The sequence below is a fragment of the Lutra lutra genome, chromosome 5 (assembly GCF_902655055.1).
Source record: "Lutra lutra chromosome 5, mLutLut1.2, whole genome shotgun sequence".
Lineage (NCBI taxonomy): Eukaryota > Metazoa > Chordata > Mammalia > Carnivora > Mustelidae > Lutra > Lutra lutra.
The window spans coordinates 92,870,933-92,891,504 of NC_062282.1; the positions used below are offsets into that span (position 1 = coordinate 92,870,933).

General features: G+C 35.9%; 1 protein-coding gene across 6 annotated transcripts in view; it reads left to right on the forward strand.

The window, feature by feature from the left end:
- Positions 1–20,572, forward strand: part of IPO11 (importin 11) — a 214,877-nt gene that overhangs the window by 82,801 nt on the left and 111,504 nt on the right. For all 6 annotated transcript variants that reach the window (XR_007127672.1, XM_047731305.1, XM_047731306.1 and 3 more), the window contains exons 17-21: positions 3,379–3,412; positions 3,928–3,968; positions 5,505–5,621; positions 10,675–10,788; positions 16,941–17,056. Coding sequence is in view for 5 of the 6 variants with exons in the window: in XM_047731305.1 (XP_047587261.1) it covers positions 3,379–3,412; positions 3,928–3,968; positions 5,505–5,621; positions 10,675–10,788; positions 16,941–17,056 (422 nt within the window). In the remaining variant the exon portion in view is untranslated. The remainder of the gene's footprint in view (positions 1–3,378; positions 3,413–3,927; positions 3,969–5,504; positions 5,622–10,674; positions 10,789–16,940; positions 17,057–20,572) is intronic.

The following is a 20,572-nucleotide window of genomic DNA, read 5'->3' on the forward strand; positions in this document are numbered from 1 at the left end:
TGTGTAAGATAATATTACTTATGTTAGCATCCATAATGCCTCGTATGGTGTCAAGACTTAGATAATGTTTATTGAAAGAATTAAGAGATTGGAATAAAGAGAATCCAGTAATGAGGAGGGCTCTCTTAAATAGTTATGTTATTGTTATGCCCCAATATGGGTCCGTGATTAAAGGAGCGAGACTGATACAAAGCGAAGGTCAAGCAAAGCTTTACTTCTCGCCAAGCATCAAGAATCAAACTGACCGGCCAGGGCTGCACCTCTTACGGAGTGGGTGATCCCGCTCTCCTTTACGGACTAGCTTTTAAGGGCAAAGGCCATGCGGTTGGGCCTTGGCCAGTGAAATTGTAACACACAGAGAAAGCTGCAGTGATGCTAGGTGACCAATTGAATTACAATTTACCCTATAGTAGACATTTGACCCAGCCTATCACCTTGGTTAGGATTGGCGCCCAAAAGGCTCCCAAAGGGCGGGGCCCATACTCCTCGGTAGCTGGGGAGACAGTATGCAACCCCCCACTGATCGGATGTCTCCACCTGGCCTGACCCATCCTTGTATCTGTGCTTTGTTACCTGAGGCTGGTTTCCGGGACTTGTTTTTAAGTAAGTCCCCTGGGGGAAGGGGAGCAGGGACAGTTTAAGGGTTAAACAACAAGGTTATTGTTTAACCTCAATGGAAGCCTCTGGCTAAAATATAAAAATATAAAAATATAAAATAGGTCCTTACAGTTATGAAGTCATTATTCTGTTTCTCTTTAGCGGATTACTTTATTCTTTTCCATTAATTTTATTTACATTTTCCTGGTGGTCTTCAATACCCTAGACACTGCCATTTCTTTCTGGCCCCTGCACCATGGTGTTTTAGTGTGTGGATGGCCTTTATGTTACGGGCAGGCTGTGGGAGTGGTGAGGCATTGAGTGTGGAATTCAATTCAGTTCATTCAATTCTTCTAAGGGTCATTGTCACTGAAGTGGGGCATGTAAGTATATGTAAATATCTGATTACTCTTTCTTGTATAACAATCCTCTTTGGCAGTAGGGCTGACTTCTGGTTTCTTTTCCTTCATTTGTCTATTGCTCTCATTCTTTCTCCGATCCTTACAATATTTCTCATACTTGGATGGTACTTCTTTGCCCTAGTAAAGGAATTAGATGTTAAATTTTCAGGAGTTTTCTGAGATTTCAGTGGGAGTTAGGATAGACTCATAGGCTGAGTTCACACAGTCTAGATCTACTTCCCGATACTTGGGATTTCATTCGCCTTTGGAGGCTTTTATTCTATGCAAAGTCATGTTTAGGGTACTTTGTTTTCTTTTCTTGCATTTACTGGCAAGTATTTATTGAACAATTAGTGTTCTAGAAATTGTTAGACTCTCTTCTACCCATCTTCTGTCCCATTCCCCAGCTCTTTATTCCATAAATTTGAGTTTTGACTTTTTCCCCATTACTTATGAATCACTGTGAAATTCATACAGTCTCTTTGTGGTAAGTACTTCCTGTTTTTTTTTTTTTTTTAAATAGCTCAAAAATGGCTAATTTTGTTCTTATTTTTGTCATTTTTTAAAGTGTGCCTTTGTTTTCTTAAACTTTGTGGGCTTTTTGTTTTGCCTCCTAATTTGGCTTCCTTATTTTGGAGTTAAACTAGAGTCTAGGCAAGTCATCTCATTTCGTTTTGTCTCTTCCTCTGAATGTACTACTACCCTGACTTCCCTTTGTTAGGTGTAGAAACACAGCTAGTTTTTATTCCCATGCCTCTTTTGGTTCCTGTACTTAATTTGTGTAGATGTCAGGGGTATGAGTTAGGTGTGTCTGTGGTCCTTTTGTGGAAAAAAAATGAAGCAAATTAAAGGTGAGTGTGCTGGCAGTTTGATTGCCATTTTTCTTTTTGGGGGCTTTTATGTCCTGTTGTCTGTGAATTTAATTATTTACACAGAGCCAGCTGTATGCCTCACTCGGTACTAAATGATGACAATTTAAAGGTGACCAGTCAGTCCGTGTCCTCAGGGGGATTATCCTGTTCTTAAACTTTTCAAGTTTGACATTTTTATTGATAATTGTTTAATTCCTGGGTGTCTGGTACCCTTGAAGAACGTAAGTTCTTTGAGGGCAAAGACTAGATCTCTCTTAAAGCTTTTTTCTGCAGGATCCAACACATTCCTGGGAGATAACAGTTCATTATTGAATAGTTTTAATCACAGGAGTATCTCTTGTTTTCATTAGGTCAGTCTGTGGTAGACTACTTGACATGGTGCTTTGCGTGTATTAGACTGATCAGCAAATTTGGCACATCATTTAAAAGTCTGAAGATTTTCATTTTGCCTTTAGAGACATTGAGTAAAAAGGAAAGGCAGGCAGGAAAACATCTGCACTAGAGGCTCTTGGATCTGTGGATTTGGCAATAGAGTGCTTAACATTTGGTGAACATGCCTAATCAGCCTCTCAGAACTTCGGAAGCTCATGTAAAATGGTTAAAATTGTTTCTTTGAAAAATGGTTGCCGAGAAGAAGCCAGTTGCTATTTCAGGTACACTAAATGTAGCATCTAAGAAAGTAATGACTCTCAGCTGGGAAATAAATGAATGTTTTAGATATATTGTTTTACAGAGTAGAGGGAATGTAGTCAAGGCTTGAGTTCACTTTTTGAGCTCTGGGTTGAAACTCTGGGTTTGGTAGCCTGTGCTAGTTGAGCTGGCCAAATCACGGGTAAAACTTGAAAGAAAATAATGGGGAGATTAAGCTGTCATGATGTGATTTGCCCAGGGAATGTGCTGATATACAGAGAAAATAAGATTGGGGAAAGTTAGAAGCTTGCATAAATCTTTGTGTATTTGTGAACTTTGGGATTTAGAAAATCTTGGAATATATCTTTGGATAGTTTATGGCTTTCCTGTGATGGAGTTTGCCGATGGAAATAGGTGTTCTTCCTCCTCATTTTCCCTTCTCATACTACTTTTCTCCTCCCTTGCTCTTCGTTGAACATCTCCCAGCTTTACTGGCCCCACCCCATTTGTTTGTCTCTTATCTCAACCTTCTCTTTCCTTGTGGCAACCCTGTTGTACTGTTCTCTTAGTGCCACTCTCTCCACACACTTACGGCAAATTATTTTTTTTTCCTGCAAGCACTTCATGGATTAAAGGCTCCTGAAATAAATTATGGGAAGCTGGAAAGGGTGGGACTTTTTATTTTTTTCTTTTCGACTCTTGTTGCAAAGTAAGAGCAATATTCTTTTATTTCTAGATGAAAATTTGCTCTGTGACTTAAGTAGTAACAAAAAGAGTAAAGAAAGTGATTTAGAATAAATTCTTTAGGCATTTGATATTAATAATATTTAGTAGCTCTAGAATTACTAAAAACTAATAACTTTTTTTTTTTTTTTTAGGTCCGTATTGAGACAGCTACAACACTGAAGTTAAATATCCTTTAAAGAATTTAAAAATACTCCTTTGCGGTGGGGCGCCTGGCTGACTCATTCTGTGGAACATGCAACTCTTGATCTTGGGGTTGTGAGTTCGAGCCCCATGTTGGCTATGGAAATTACTTAAAAATAAAATCTTAAAAATACGATTCATGAGTGCCTCAGTGGGTCATTCGGTTAAGCATATGCCCTCAGCTCAGGTCATGATTCTGGGGTTCTGAGATGGAGCTCTGCATTAGGTTCCCTGCTCAGCAGGGCTTCGATTTGTCTCCATTCTTCCTTTGCCCCTCCCCTTGCTCATGCTCCCTCTTATCTCTCTCTCAAATAAATAAATCTTTTTAAAAAAAATACTTCATTGTGAAGAATTTTAGTGACGTATTTAAATTACTAATTTTTGGGTAAAATTTTTTAGTTTAAAATGTAGTTTTTGAATGGTTTATTATATTTGGTTTTTAGACATATTTTATTCTGATATATCTCATTCATTCTCAATATTCCTTAACTACTCTCTACCTGTTGATGATTTTGAATTTAGAACAGATCAGTTTCTACCGGTAAGAATATTTATAAGACTAATAACAATTTCTGCTTATGTCTTTTGAATATTAAGTGTTATTTTATAAATGAAATTATATGTATCTGATACTGATTAAAGCCAAATTTAAAAGTGTATTGGATTATTCTGGAAGTAATTATTTGTATTGGTAATTTTGATTTATAACTTTCATTCTGCTTATTTTTGTTTAGCTATCTTAACTGTTTTGGAGTTGACAGACTTATTTCTTTTTCACAATTATAAAGCAGCTAGTTTTTTTTTTTTTTTTTTTTTAAGGGGTGCCTAGGTGGCTCAGTTGTTTAAGCATCTGCCTTGGGCTCAGGTCATGATCTCAGGATCCTGGGATCCAGTCCCGAATCAGCCTCTCTGCTCTGCGGGAAGCCTCCTTCTTCCTCTCCCTCTGCCTGCTGCTCCCCCTGCTTGTGCTCTCTCACTCTCCCTCTCACTCTGTCAAATAAATAAAATCTTAAAATTATTTTTAAAAATCTAGTTTCATTTTATCTATGTCTGTTACTTTTACTCCTTAGGTTATCCTTAACTATTTCTTTGTTGTGAGCCACTCAGGCGCCATGGTAGTGTGGATTCTTAAGAAGACTGGGCAGGGGCACCTGGGTGGTTTAGTCTGTTAAGCATCTAGCTTTGGTTTCCACCCTGGTTGTGATCTCAGGGTCATGAGATCAAGGTCCGAGTCAGCCTCCATGCTGGGGGTAGGGCCCTACTTAAGATTCTATCCCCCCCCTTTTTTCTCTCTCTCTTCCTCTCTCTTTAAAAAAAAAAAGGGGCAAGAAGAAAGTTAATATGATAAAAAGTCTATCTGTACTATTTGTGTAGGTCATACGTAGAGAAACTTATAGAGCAGGTTTTTCATTAGTAAGAATCATTAGGTATTTTTGGATGGAATAAATGTTTTCAAAATCTGTAAGCAAACTATCTGAAAGATCAGATGTTTGTTTTTTTGCAAATATCTGGCATCCTGTGATTTGTTAATTCCTACTGTAATTTTGTAACATAGAAATGAGTTAATAGCCAGACATGGAATATTTGTTTTCTGTTTCCTAATAATAATCTGTCATGCTTTGAATAATAAATCTGTATGTGCAGAAATTGGTATCTCCATGCAGCTTATGTTAAGGACCACATCAGAGAGCTAGTATGCGAGTATAGTTAGTGATACACATTTCGCTTTAATGAGTAGACTTCACAAAACAAAACATGCTGTGATTGGCAACAGGCATTATGGAAAGGCAAAGACAAGAAAGACACTTACCAATTTAGTTAGTGGTATTGGTATAAAATGTAAACACAAAGTTAAGACACAGCTTTCCTCTGAAAACATTGAGTTTGTGGATGAATTGAATTCTAAAATGAACCTGTTGAACAATAATAAAAAAGAATCACCATCCTAAATATTGGTAACTTGAACAATTTGAAGTTACTTAGGTAATGCTTGAGATTATTTTATTATTTTATTTCTTATTTCTGTTTGTGAAGATATTTCTATTCTCACCCCCCTTTTATTTCTGTTTCACTGCAGTATTTGGAAACCATGTTCACACTACTTTTTCAGCTACTGCAGCAAGTTACAGAATGTGACACAAAGATGCATGTTTTGCATGTCCTTTCTTGTGTGATTGAAAGAGTCAACATACAGGTAAATTTGTTATAAAACATTAAATGTCAGGAAGGTGAGTGAAGTATATGTAGAATGCATTAATATTTCAACTTTACATTTTTTAGAAGTTAAAACGTGCATTAAAATGCTTACAACCTGTATGGTTGTGATTTCAGTTATATTGACATGTGTACTTGAGTTTTCAAAAAATGACTTGAGAAAATTAAAATTTTAAAATTAAAAAATGGGATCAGTAATATAGAGGTTTTAGAATGCAGAATTTTATATCTCTTAGTAGATCCAGTTTATCCTTAATAATACTTCTTAAGGGGCACCTGGGTGGCTCAGTGGGTTAAGCCTCTGCCTTCGGCTCAGGTCATGATCCCAGAGTCCTGGGATCGAGCCCCTCGTCGGGCTCTCTGCTCAGCAGGGAGCCTGTTTCCCTTCCTCTCTCTGCCTGCCTCTCTGCCTACTTGTGATCTCTGTCTGTCAAATAAATAAATAAAAATCTAAAAAAAAAAAAAGAAAAAATACTTCTTAAAATTCATTGTGTTTGAGCACATGGCTACAAATGTGTCAGCAAATGCAAATATTCCCAGAGGTCTATTATTTTTACCTTCAAAATAAAATGTGTTTTACATTTTGGTCTACATTATGTACATGTTTAATATAAAAATAATATGTAAAGTTTTGAACAGTTACATTATTATTTTTTTTTTTTTAAGATTTTTTATTTATTTATTTGACAGAGAGAGATCACAAGCAGGCAGAGAGGCAGGCAGAGAGAGAGGAGGAAGCAGGCTCCCTGCTGAGCAGAAAGCCCGATGCGGGGCTCGATCCCAGGACCCTGAGATCATGACCTGAGCCGAAGGCAGCGGCTTAACCCACTGAGCCACCCAGGCGCCCCAAACAGTTACATTATTATTAAACCATTAAATTACTCAGCTTCTGTCTCTCCTAATTTGTGTGAAAATTGATAATCCAAGAAACTACCCCTAATTATCCTAGTAATTTCTCATATCCTTCACCACTGCATATCCTTGTTTGAAAAATACTGAAGTAAATCTGTGAGATAGCAGGGAAAGAAAACTGAGTTCACAGATTCTAAATGTGTTCCTGGATCTTTTAGTGAATTTTGATACCTTGCACTTGTTTTTCAATTCTAAAGCAACTGGTGAGAATTGTTGTCAGTTACTGGATAAGGACAAGTTAAAACGTCTGTACTAAGTAATTTGCATATATGTCTCATTTAATCCTCGAAGAAACCTTTGTGAGGATTGGAATTTATTATCCCAAATAGTTTGAGATTTTAAGGAATTTGTTAAAGTGCGTACATCTTAGTGGTATTACCGATACTCAAAGTCACCCTGAAACTCCATAGCAGTTTTGAGTCTGTTTTAATCACTTGCAGCTGATACAGGTCTGAGTGTCTAAAAATAGTATTATCTTACAATCCTCTTAGCACCTGGTATTCTTATTACATTAGTTAAATTATTTCATTTTGATTTTGGCTTTTAAAGAATACTGAGAGATTTTGATCACAAAGAGAGTTAATTGAAACTCTTAAATCATTTCAAGTGCCTGTCTCTGCTACTTAGTTTTGGTAAAGTCTTTAACTTTGTGTCCTTGTGTATAAAATAATAAAGATAATTCTAAAGTCCCCCAACTCACAAGGTTTCATAAGTATGAAATTATTATAAATGTGCGGTACACTTTAGAACATTATACAAATGCAGTAAATTGTTTTTCATTTAAAAACTTGATTATAGAGACAAGGTTTGGCCATTTTTTATCATCTTATTTAGATATTATCTGGCTTGTAGAAATTTATTAAAGAAGCTTTCTTTTTGTGGAAACGAATTTTCTTACTTACATCTTCCCTAGTCTCTAAATCCTTGTACCTTAGGTTGAAATTCCTCGTGTTAGTAAATGTAGAAGTGCTTTTGTCCTTTTATCCATATTTCCCTTTCAGAAGATAAATAGCCTAAGCAATTTGGGTGACACTATCATCATTAAATAATGAGATAGAGTTATCCAGTATTTTGTGTTTTCAGAATTCAGGTAGGAAGTGGTTATGAGAAATATTTTCCGTAGTCTGATTGTTGAACTTTCCTATGTTAACTTTTTTTTTTATTTACTTATTTGACAGACAAGTAGGCAGAGAGGCAGGCAGAGACAGAGAGAGGAGGAAGCAGGCTCCCCGCTGAGCAGAGAGCCTGATCTATGTTAACTTTTGAACAGCTCCATCATTTATATATCACTGATCTATCTTTTGTGTGATAAATTTCATTTTTGTCTGTTAGGTTGTAAATAGTTTGAGCCATCTTAAAACAGTGAGATGACACTTAATGGTTTAATTGAGAAGTTTCAGTGAAGTCACCATCTTCATAGTATAATGTGCAATTATTTAAAAATTATATTTTCTCTGCTTTTTGAAAAAGTTGAAAACTTAAATTATTCCAATTGCAGTGATTCCATAAATACATAGAAAAAATAGGTAATCATCAGGTTTCGATGTCAGGCAGACATTCTTTAAACTTAATGAATTTCCGAAGAAAAAGAACAAAATTAAAGGGCCTGTGTGAAATATTAAATGTTCTGTGAAAATTCGATCTAAAACATGAGGTGTGGTTTGGATACTTACTTTTTAAAATCCCCTGTGGATGGAACCCTTGCTAAAACATTTGTTAGGTTCTCACACTTGATTTTCACATTTTCAGTACTGTGTTACAAAGGAAGGTGGCGCCTCCCTGTATATGATGAACTAACTCAGAACACTTTAATTCTCACAGTATTCCCCTGTATTCTGTTTTGTTTGCTTTTTGAGTGGAGGTGCCAAAAGATGAGTGCATGTAGTGTACTTTTCATCTCATTTATATTATGCTGATAGTTGAGTTTCTTTTATAGCCTGTTGTCTAGAAAGCGTTATTTCCATGTGTCTTATTAGATGTTGAGCAAATAGTTGATACTGGCCTACCAAAAACCCCCATAGAGTATAACCATTTTCAGAATTGTGTATAGACGTGATTTTATTTTATCTTTTTTTTTTTACATATCTTTTCATTTAAATATTTCAGATGTACAGAAAAGTTGCAATAAATCAATACCAATATATCCTTCATTTAGTTTTATCAGTTACTTCATTTAGTTTTATCAGTTAGTTTTATCAAAATTTTACTGTATTGCTCTTTTTAAAATCTGTGTGCATATACAAATTATTGTTGTTACTGTTAAACCATTTGAATTTTAGTTTCAAGTATCATGGCACCTTACCCCAAAATACTAGACTTCTCTTCTTCTTAACCATAGCCATGATTATACTCAGGGGACTTAAAGTTAATTAGTACTGTTATCTAATATCAAATCCATAACAAGTTTCCTCAGATTTTTTTTTTTTATGCTCTTCCCTTTTATCCTAAGGGAATGTGTTTGGCTCTCATGTCCTCACTTTTATTTGCTAATCCCCAGCCCTGTGCCCCATTTTTGGGGGATGTATTTTGCAACAGTAACTGTGGGTGATTATTGAAATTCTTTTTTTGAAGCATTAATTTTAATTTAGAATATCATGAATTCCAATGTACAGCTAAGTTTGGGATGTAAATATTTTATGACTTACAAATGTACCTGGGTACTTGGGTTTCAATTCCTACCTTATGTATAATTAAGAGCATATACTTTTTTTTAGCCCTTCTTTGAAAGGGTTCTCACTTGACTATCAAAACCAAAATCAGTTTATTTTCTATGTCAGTAGAATATGCTGTTATATAGTGTTAAGTATGAGTGAGTCAAGTTGTTTGAAACCTGTGGTTTTACATACTAATTGGCCTGCCTTTATAAGCTAATTAGAGTGATCTTTAGGATGGAGAGCACTTACCAAGATTAAGTGCTCAATAAATAATAGTCAAAATTTGAAATAGGTGATATATAATAAAGAGTCTCATAATTCTTCAGTTTTATCTCACTGAAATATTTGGGCAAATATTTAACTTCTTGTCTTTCTGTAGCCTCCCTCGTATCCTAGGAGGCAAGCAATTCTGCACATTTTTTACTATTCTTTTAGTGTATACGGTGTTTTAAAAGCAAAAAAGGGAAAATCTCATTTTTTCTGGGAGCACCTTTTAATTTTAATTCATGGGATTGAAAGAGATATTACTGAAGTTGTGAATGTCTAGTATTTCTGTTTATCACGAAGCTTACTCTCTTCAGAGCAATTTCAGGTACTGTAACCATAAACTAAGAGACTGGATCGCTGTCCAGCTTCAGTGTAGATCCTTTTTATTTTTTAAGAAACTCACTGTCAGGCTGTACTGTGTCTTGGTATATTTTCAAAACTGGTTAGCTTAGTCCATGGTGGTCTTAACAATTGTGTCTTTTAAAAAGGATTTTGTTCAATGTTTTCACTATACCTCTTGTACACCTTTATCATTCTACTGATCTTTTCTCATTGCAAGATTTTTTTTTTGAAGATTTTATTTATTTGACAGAGATCACAAGTAAGCAGAAAGGAAGGCAGAGAGAGAGGAAGGGAAGCAGGCTCCTGGCTGAGCAGAGAGCCTGGTGCGGGGCTCCATCCCAGGAACTTGGGATCATGACCTGAGCCCAAGGCAGAGGCTTTAACTCACTGAGCCACCCAGGCTCCCCTCATTGCAAGATTTTTATGTCTACCTTTGCATTCTTTTCTTTCTGGTGTCTTGTTCTTGGAAGGTGCCATCAGATAATTGTCGAATATATGAGTAAATGCTGACTTTTTTTTTTTTAAAGACAGTGCTGTTGCTAAAAAAGATCCAGGATATAGCAGCATTTTCTATTAAACTGTAGATAACTGGCTGTATTATGTTGTTTTCCTAAGGTTTAATTCTTGCAGTATATCTGGTAGTTATTTAAAATTCTTTAAAAATATTTACCATAGAGCTTTGCGTCTTTGTGTAATATCTGATTTATCTTTAAAAAGATGTATGCACAATACATTTCATTTAGTAAATATTAAATATTTCCTGCCTGGGACTTAATAATGTTGTGTCAGTGGTTCTTGAAGGAAATTGCCTTCTTTCCTAATACAGTTCTTTTGCTTCCCCTACTTCTGTTGTGATAGATACGACCGTATGTAGGATGTCTGGTACAGTACTTGCCTCTTCTTTGGAAGCAGAGTGAAGAGCATAATATGTTGAGATGTGCTATTCTAACAACACTTATTCATCTTGTTCAGGTAAGTCACTTTCCAGTTTCTTAATTTAATATGTATATAATTTAAGATTTTATTTATTTCTTTGACAGAGATCACAAGTAGGCAGAGAGGCAGATAGAGGGCGGGGGGGGGGGGGAGCCGGCTCCCTGCCAAGCAGAGAGCCTGATGTGGGTGGGGCTCGATCCCAGGACCCTGAGATCATGATCTGAGCCAAAGGCAGAGGCTTTAACCCACTGAGCCACCCAGGCACCCCACTTAACTTAATATATATTTTTTTAATTGAAGTCTGATTAACATACAGTGTTAGTTTCAGGTGTACAACATAGTGATTTGACAGTCATACACATTATTCAGTGCTCACACAATAAGTGTAGTTACCACTTGTCATCGTACATTTGTATTATAGTATTATTGACTATATTCCCTATGCTGTACTTCTAATCTCTGGGACCTATTTATTTTATAAATGGAAGTTTGTACCTCTTAACCCCTTCCTTATATTTCGCCGATCCTCTTACTCACCTCCCTTCTGGCAACCACCAGTTCTCTCTGTATTTAAGATTCTAGGGTTTTGGGCTTTTTTTTTTTTTCTTCTTAAAAATTAATCATTGTTCTCATGTGGTTTACTTTAATGTAGTGAAGGGCCTCTCACTTTATGTCTTTTTCATGTGTGATCTAAACACTTTTAAAAACTACTTTTGTGGGACGCCTGGGTGGCTCAGTTGGTTAAGCAGCTGCCTTCGGCTCAGGTCATGATCCCAGCGTCCTGGGATCGAGTCCCACATCGGGCTCCTTGCTCGGCAGAGAGCCTGCTTCTCCCTCTGCCTCTGCCTGCCGTTCTGTCTGCCTGTGCTCGCTCTCTCTCCCTCTCTCTCTGACAAATAAATAAAATCTTAAAAAAAAAAGCAACTACTTTTGTGTGTTGACTTTAGATGTTTTTTGACATCTGGAAAATACTCTCTACTTTTTTTTTTTTTAATTTAAATTCAATTAGCCAACATATAGTACATCATTAGTCTTAGATGTAGTGTTCAACAATTTATCAGTTGGTTATAACACCCAGTGCTCATCACATCAATAACCACCACCCACTTACCCCATCCTCTCCAGCAACCTGAAGTTTGTTCTCTACAGCTAAGAGTCTCTCACGGTTTTAAAAATATTTTCTTTCATTAGATGTAGCAGACTCCCATGGCGATAGACTCATGATTTGTGCAGTTCATTGTACTTTCCATGTATTTTCCTTGGTTTTTAGGGCTTTTCTGCATAAATTTACTCTCCATTTTCACTCTTTTTTTGTGATTTAAAATAAAATTTTCCCTTTCATCAATGGGGAAGGTAAGGAAACAGGTGACTTACTTTTGAAGGAAGGAGTGAATATGATTTTAGGCATCTTGACTTTGAGTGTCGCGTTGTGTAGCGGGTAGAGAGATCTAAAATTTCAGAGTGGGGGCGCCTGGGTGGCTCAGTGGGTTAAGCCGCTGCCTTCAGCTCGGGTCATGATCTCAGGGTCCTGGGATCGAGTCCCACATCGGGCTCTCTGCTCAGCAAGAAGCCTGCTTCCCTCTCTCTCTCTCTCTCTCTGCCTTCCTCTCCGTCTACTTGTGATCTCTCTCTGTCAAATAAATAAATAAAATCTTTAAAAAAAAATAAAATAAAATAAAATAAAATTTCAGAGTGAACAGAACTGTGTAGGTGTCATTTGAACAGTTATAGTGAATTACATTCTGGTGGTGAGAGACTAGAGAGGGAAGAGCTTAATGCCAAGTCGCAAACTATCTGGATCCAGGTAGGCTCGAATGATTTTATTGATCTTGCCCCAAGGTATGATAGATTTTCCAATGGAGAAATCTAAGTTAATAGTTTTGACAATTTTCTATTAAGTTAAAAATTGCGGTAAAAAATATTTTAACATTAGTTTTTAAAAAATCTTTCTCTGGCACCATAACACTTCTTTTGAATTGTAGATTTTTTTCTTTCAGTAAATATTTGTGGATGAGTTTTACAGTTACAGATTCCTACCTAAGGCAGTTTGAGATAGATGAGGCAGTTTCAGATAGATGAATAGTGATACAAAATTTTTTTTTTTTTTAAGATTTTATTTATTTATTTATTTGACAGAGAGAGAGGCACAGCGAGAGAGGGGGAGTGGGAGAGGGAGAAGCAAGCTTCCCGCCGAGCAGGAAGCCCAAGGCAGGGCTTTATCATGACCTGAGCTGAAGGCAGATGCTTAATGGCTGAGCCACCCAGGTGCCCCCCAAAATTTTTTAAAAATCACTTTCTTTTTAAAAACTGTCTCATGTGGCATCTCTTTTTTTTTTAAAAGATTTTATTTATTTCACAGAGAGAGATCACAAGTAGTCAGAGAGAGAGAGAGGGGGGCGGGGAGGACGAAGCAGGCTCCCTGCCTAACAGAGAGCCCGATGCGGGACTCGATCCCAGGACCCTGGGATCATGACCTGAGCTGAAGGCAGAGGCTTAACTCACTGAGCCACCCAGGCAGCTCCATCTCTTTTTATCTGCCATTTAATTCTTGTTATCTTCTGTGAAGATTATGTCCCTTTTACAGAGGAGGATGCAAAGGCTATGATAAGGTTACTGCTATCATTTGTAAGAGAATGAAGAGTGATCCCACATTTTTTACATTATATCTCTGCTAGAATGTGTTTTTAAGTTCAGTTTGAGAGTTTTGTGATGGAGGTGTGAAGAAAATCAGCTTCTCTTATCTCCTTAGGCATTGTCACCTCAGGAAGTCTTAGGAAGCCAGAGTAACCTGCAGGGAATGTTTGGAGTATAGTGTAGGGCCTTTTTCTTTAATCATGACTGTTCTGTACCCTGTGTTTTTGTTTAGGCCAAAGGTGCAGGGTTCGAGCCAAATGGTCATCCGCCCTTCTTGGAGAAGGCATATAATGGTTAATGTTAAAGTTGAGACTGTAGCTTAAAATGTGCTTTTAAGTCATTGTAGAAGATTATACTAAGGGTTATTGTTAAGTTTGATTTTGTAGAAAACACTGCCATCCTTGGGCTTTTCAAACTTAACAGGGAAATATTAGTATATTTGTTTCTGTTTTTGTTTCATATTTTACATTCGGAGAACCCAGACTAGTAGTCCCTGACTGAAGAGATCATCTATTGATCATTGATCACCTGCTTTTGTTACTAATTTTTAACCTGTGAAAAATTTGAAGCATACACAGAAAAAGGAAGAACAGTATAATCAATTAGCCCTTAGGTACTATCACCCAGCTTGAAGAACCATCACCATTTTGTCTATATAAATTTAGGGCACTAAAAAGCTGATGGAGAGGGTTGAAAATGGATGGGAAACTTAGGAATTCTGAATTTTTCCTTTAGGATATAATCTACCTGGGTTGTTTTGTGGGGGATGATCCATGTTTTTGAGGTCTTTCCTCAGTAAAATATCTTTCAGTTTCCTGCCTCTTGCATGTTACAGCTCCCTGTTTTGGCATAATATCAGTCCTTTCGATTATCTGGTATCTCCCTGTCTGGAGAGCATTTGCTCTGCCTTATCAGAGGATCGAACAGGGCCAGTGGTTTGTTTGTGGACTCGGATGAAATCTTAGCAGCACACTGCTTTGTGAACACTTTCTGGAGGTCCTCTTAGTTTTAATACCAGACCTTTAACCTCCTTCTTCCCAAAGTACTTGGCACTACCAGTTTTTGAGTCTTTTGGAGTTTCTGTAATGTAAATCATGTTGCCTCATGCTGTTATTTTACTGCTGGCTTAGAGCTTTGGTTTTCTGACTTTGCTAAGTCAGTTACCACTTGTCTTTACAGCTTTTATCTTTCTTTATGCCATCTTTGTACTTATGGTTATAGATCTTTAAGGCACATCCTCCTAGTTTCTTTCAGTGGTTCTTGACAGAACAGTAGTAAATGCATGCATTAAATCGGTCAGTTTCTTCAGATGTTAACATAGTATTGCTAATACTGAGTTGTTTGGTGTAGCTGGAACATAATACAGAGCTTTGGTTTAGGGTCAGGAAGATCAAAAGAACATCTCCTGAAGTTCAGGACAAGTAATGTTATCATTTTTATTTTAGAAAGGTAATCAGGGTGCCAGTGGGGGCAAGGTTTGGAATGGAGTAAAATTAAGGTCAAGGAAAGTATTTGGGAGACTATATGTTAACCGTGAAGGAGATGATGAGGATCTGAAGGAAAAGCCATGGAGAGAAAGGAAAAGATTAGAAAAATATGAGAGAGAAGGAAGGATTGTTTAGATGTGGGGTGAGAAGAGGAACGAGGAAGTGGTTGAGATACCACTTATCACTAATGGTTCAGATCACTTGAGTTTGGAAATGTAGGGAGAGGAGCCAGTTTTAGAAGATAGTGAGTTGTTGGTTCAGTGGTCAACTTAAGAGTTTGAACTGGCTTCGACGTGATGTCCTGTGTCTGGAATAAGGAGATAGGGGCTTGGAGATAATAGATTTGGACACTTTCAGCATGCAGATGGCCAGGAGAAGGCAGTCAAAAGCAATACCCTGGGGAATGCCAGTATTTAGGGGGTATTATTCTTTTGTTCCCCCCTTTGCCTAAAAAGAAATAATAATATATATTCACCGGCTGTTGAAAAGATAGTAAGTACAGAATACCCTTCACCCCATTTTCCCTTTTGTCTTATGTAATTATAGTATAGTATAGTATAGTATAATATTGTATCATATGATTTCTGCCCCTGGAAGCATTTCTGATAATTTTAGTAACTGTTGAATTTACTTTTGAGCTTTTTTAGTATTGTAGACAATGTCCTATTGTGATTATTTCATAGTGTTGCGGACAACGTCTTATAGTTACAACTGTGGGCTGAGAGAATATTCAGATTTATTTAAAGCTGAGTATCTGGGATTGGACACATTCTTCAGGTCATTAGACTGCAAAGGTGAATGTCTTCAGGTTTTGACCAAGAGAATATTACATGTTTAGCAGTTGCTTACTTTCGTTTGGCTAAAGCTAGCAACTTGTGCTTATTGTATGTGTACTAAGTAAGTAGATGGATTCTCATTTTCCTAGGGGATTTTAAGTCTACTTGATAATCAAAATGAACTTGACTGGTTTATCTTGATGTTCTTTTGGTTGTTATTGTTCTATTAAAGATTGAACTATAGAGACTGAAATTAAACTACATTTTAAAGTCCAGTATACTACTTTGTTAATTGTGACATTTTAATAATTCTCTTCCTTTAAAAACATCTTTCATAAGGTCTTTCAAGTTGTGCTGTAATTTACTATAAACTATATTGATATTTGAATTATTTTCTAAATAAGGAGGTATTTGATGCTTTATTAGTTTTCTTTCTGTGTTTATTAGATTACGGAGATTATTATGGATTAGAAATTGACTTTTTATCCATTTCATTTTCTTGTAGAGTGCTTAGACTCAGTGTGCTTCCCTGAGTCAGCCTTTGTAAGACAGTAATTAAGCAAACTAGAACCTTAGATTAAACCCTGTCTTCTTCCTCCATCTTTGTGTTCTTGGGTCATTAATATGAGCAAAAATTGTTCATTTGAAAAAGAAAAGCTTATAAAACCCAGGAAACAATCTCTTCTTTTACCCTCTTCCAGCGTCCTTTTCCCTTTCCTATGTTTAGTGTTAATTTTTTCTGTATGCTCCCAAGAAACATTTTTATGCATATAACTCATGTATATAGGTAGATGTTTTAAAAAATTATGCAGTTGTTATACACTTTTACACCTTTAGATTCAGTTAGTAATTATTGTTGAGGTGGTTTTCATTCCATGCCTAATCCTTTTTCATTGACTTCTCAGTATTCTGGGATATGAATATACTATGATACAGTTTAATGATGAATATTTTGATTGGGTTCATTTAGAGACGATTTATAGAATTTATTATTGCAGTGTTAGTACTTCTTAAGTAGTCAGAGAAAATATATATGGAATCTCTTAAAATGAACAGATGTGTATAGCCTTGGTATATATGGTTTTATTATCATTAGGCAATTGATTAGTATTTTTTTTGCTACTTGATTTTCAGTTGTAAACAGAACTCGCTTTGTTTCTAGGACTATCCCAGAAAATCTGATTTATTTTTTGTAAGTTTGTTTTAGGACCTTTTTATATGATAGGTTATTTTTTGGTGGGGGTGGGATCTTAGTGTGTTTTATGTTAAGTTTTATTTATACTTCCCATAGGGATTAGGAGCAGACAGCAAGAACCTGTACCCTTTCCTGCTCCCAGTTATTCAGCTGAGTACAGATGTTTCCCAGCCTCCACATGTTTATCTTCTGGAAGATGGTTTAGAATTATGGTAAGAGGAAAAATTTGATACCCTGGATTTTTTTTTTCCTTGGTCTTCCATACTCTCATGCCAGTAAAGCAAAGGTCATGTAACAGGGCTTAAAATCTCAGCACTTAAAAACAAAAACATGAAATCACTTTTCTTAAACTGGGTAACATAATAGCTCTGTTTTTCTTGGCAACGGTCACTCAGTGTAGGCTCATAGGAGTCAAAGTTGAAAGGGGTAATTTCAGTAAGAACTTGGCTGCGTTTAATGTTTGCAAATTTGAAATGTAAAATGGGGAGAGCTCAATAAATTTTCAAAACTAAAAATGACTTAAAACTTGCAGCTTGTTAGATGGGATGTTTTGGGGGTGTTGAGTTATTTTTCACCCTTTTAACTATCTTACCTAGTAAAGTACTGAGATACTAAAACCTCAGCACCAAATGCTGAGTCTACTTTGTCTTGACTAGTTATTTTACCAAGTGAGTAGTATGTCATGTTGAGAAGTAAAAAGGAAAAACTCTGTTTCTGAGGTGGCTTGGTACTACAGACCCGTAGTGACTGACCACTATGTTAAGGAACTCTGCTAGAACATGGAAAATCCTTTTGCTTTACTAAGTTTATCTTATGCATAGCAACAATTTTCTGTGGGGCCAATTATAATACAGGAAAGGCTTAAACATTCTGATATAAACTGACTATTAAAATTAAAAAAGAAAACCACAGAAAAAAACCACAGAAAAAAATGAACATTTCTGCTTTCCTTCCTTCCTTCCTCCCTTAGTATTTTTTTAGATGTTTAGGAATGAACCTTTTTTTTCATTTTTAGAAATTGTCTTTGTTGCAGAATTAATGATCTGTAGCAGAATACTACATGAACAATTTTAAAACAGGTAGATACTCAGTTCACAAGTTGGATTCCTCATATATTCTGGGTTATGTTGTTTGAACTTAAATGACTTTGAATGGTTCATTTGCAAATTAGCATGTGTTGAAACCTTTTATATTCATATATTTTTATTTGTACAGGATGGATTACTTTAGGTGTGATATTGGCATTCTTTTTCTGCAAAGGAGCAGACAATAAATATTATAGGCTTTCTAGGCTACATGATCTCTTATCCTAACTATTTACCTCTGCTGTTTTTATGCCAGAGCAGTCATAGATAGTATGTAAAATGGCTGTGCTCCAGTAAAACATCATTTACAGAAAGGGTGTGGGTTATATTTGACCCATGAGCTGTAGTTTGTGAATCCCTCTCTAGATGACAAATTAAAACATTAGTCCCTGGCACATTTCTGTAAATATGTAGATAATAGATGATGTAAACTGTTAAAAGAGCTGAAAATATTAGCTATAGTAATGAGATAGACTCAAATACTTAACAGTATATTAGCATATATGTATATATATGTTTTTTAGACTTAGAATATTATTGTGTTTATTAAAGGTCTATAATTTTTTAAGGATTACATGAACAAGTAATAATAAAAGTACTTGCTTTGTTAATAGTAATCTCTTTTTTCCCTAGCCTTTAGTTATATGTAGACAAAATGAAATCATTAGAATACTTGTGGGCTTTTTAATTTTTCTTTTGCCAAAATGCTTAGTAGTTAAGATTCTTTAAGTCAAACCAGGGTACACATGTCTTAGTAAGTTAGAACTCATCTTTGGAATTAGATATAGGTGTCGATCCCAGTTATACCACTGCATTGGATGTGTAATCATTGTCTGTGAGACTGTTTCCTTATCTATAAAATAAGGAAGTATAATTCCTACCTCATTTTGTTGTTGTGAGGATGAGAGAGTTTGCAGAGTGATAAGCACCTTGTATGTTACATTGAAAGCCTGAGAATCATTGAGATTGTCTAGGAAGGAAAGGCCAGGTATAGAACATTCAGAATCCCATAGAACTTAAAACATTCCAAGATCACATAGTGATAGAGGAGGGAAACCAAGCCGAGAGAAGAGACTGTTTCCTGAACAACAGAGTGGTCCAAATATTGCTGATTGTCCTTGTTAGAGGAGTACGAAGAAGTGAATTTGGCCCATGGAGGTGATAGGAGCGGTTTCAGTAAAGTAGTAAGTTAGAATTGAAATTAAGTACAGACTGCGAGCATCAACAATTTCAGGAGCATTTATTATGAAGAGGAGTATAGAAATTGGGCAGCAGTTGGCTGGTATGGGGAATGCAAGATCTGGAGGGATGGGAGAAGCTCAAGAGTGATATTAGTGGAGGCAAGAAGGGATGGGATTTAGCATGTAGGTTTTTTTTGAGTAGCATTGGGGTACTTCATTTTAACTGGGGCAGGAAGATGGATTTTTGTATTATGGTGGGATGAGATAGGAAGTGTTTGATTAAATAGATTACTTTTTCTTATATAAATGTGAACTATAGCCATCAGCATAGTGTTATGGCTGGAGTTGAAATGTGTATAAGATATGGGGGCTTTGTGGAGAAAAAAGATGTAAATAGTTGTCTTGGAGAATGGGAAATTGAATTTACTAGGGATTATCAGTAGCAAGAGATGTTTGTGGTCACATATACCAAGTAAAACTCTTCAGACTGATTATGTGGTTGTTTCCCAGGTCAAGTTTTTTCCTCCTCTTGATTCAACGTGCTAAACGTGTTAGAGATTTTTTAGTATTACTAGTTTTCTCAAAGAACCAACCTTTGGATGTGATTCTCTTTGTTGTATTTTTGTTTCTTATTTATCAATGCTCTTATATTTATCATTTCCTCTTTCTACTTACCTTAAGTTTTTGTCATTTGACCTACCTTCTGTGATATAGCTTGTTAATTTTTTTCTTCTTAACAAACATAAACATGTGATACTGTACAATATTTTTAAACAGAATTTGAGCAAACTTTGAACAAGTTTTTTGTTCAGGTTTTTTTGTTTCTAAATGAAGTACCGTGTGGTAATGGAGACTGGTCAACAATAAGCATCAGCTATATGCTGTTGATTTTAATATGCTCTTCATCATTAAAAAAACAAACAAACCAAAAAAACCAGTTTGATTGCCTTATGCCATCATCTTAGGAGATTTAGAGTCTTAAAAAACAGCAAAATAAAAACCCCCAAAACTGTTCTCTTTAAAAAACCTACTTCCTGAAATAAACTCTTACTAGGGTGAAATCTACTTTTGGTATGTCATACAAATCTGTATTCTGGTGTTTTATCAGATTTTATGTTCTTCCTTTAATTATAAATGAGTTGGATTGGTAGTCCATATTTTGTGATGCTATCTGATTTCATATCAATGTCATGTTTCTTTTACCAATTTATCAGTTTTCAAAAGTGATTTTTTTTTTCATACTGGAATGATCTCTATAATACAGTAACTCTTTGGATGATTTGAAAATTTAGTAATAAAGGCAACTGAAAATGGATTCATGGCTTTGGCTGAGGAGTGAGTCACAGTTTGTTAATATTCTCAGGTTGTTTCTTTCTTTTTTTTTTTTTTTTAAAGATTTTATTTATTTATTTGACAGACAGAGATCACAAGTAGGTAGAGAGGCAGGCAGAGAGAGAGGAAG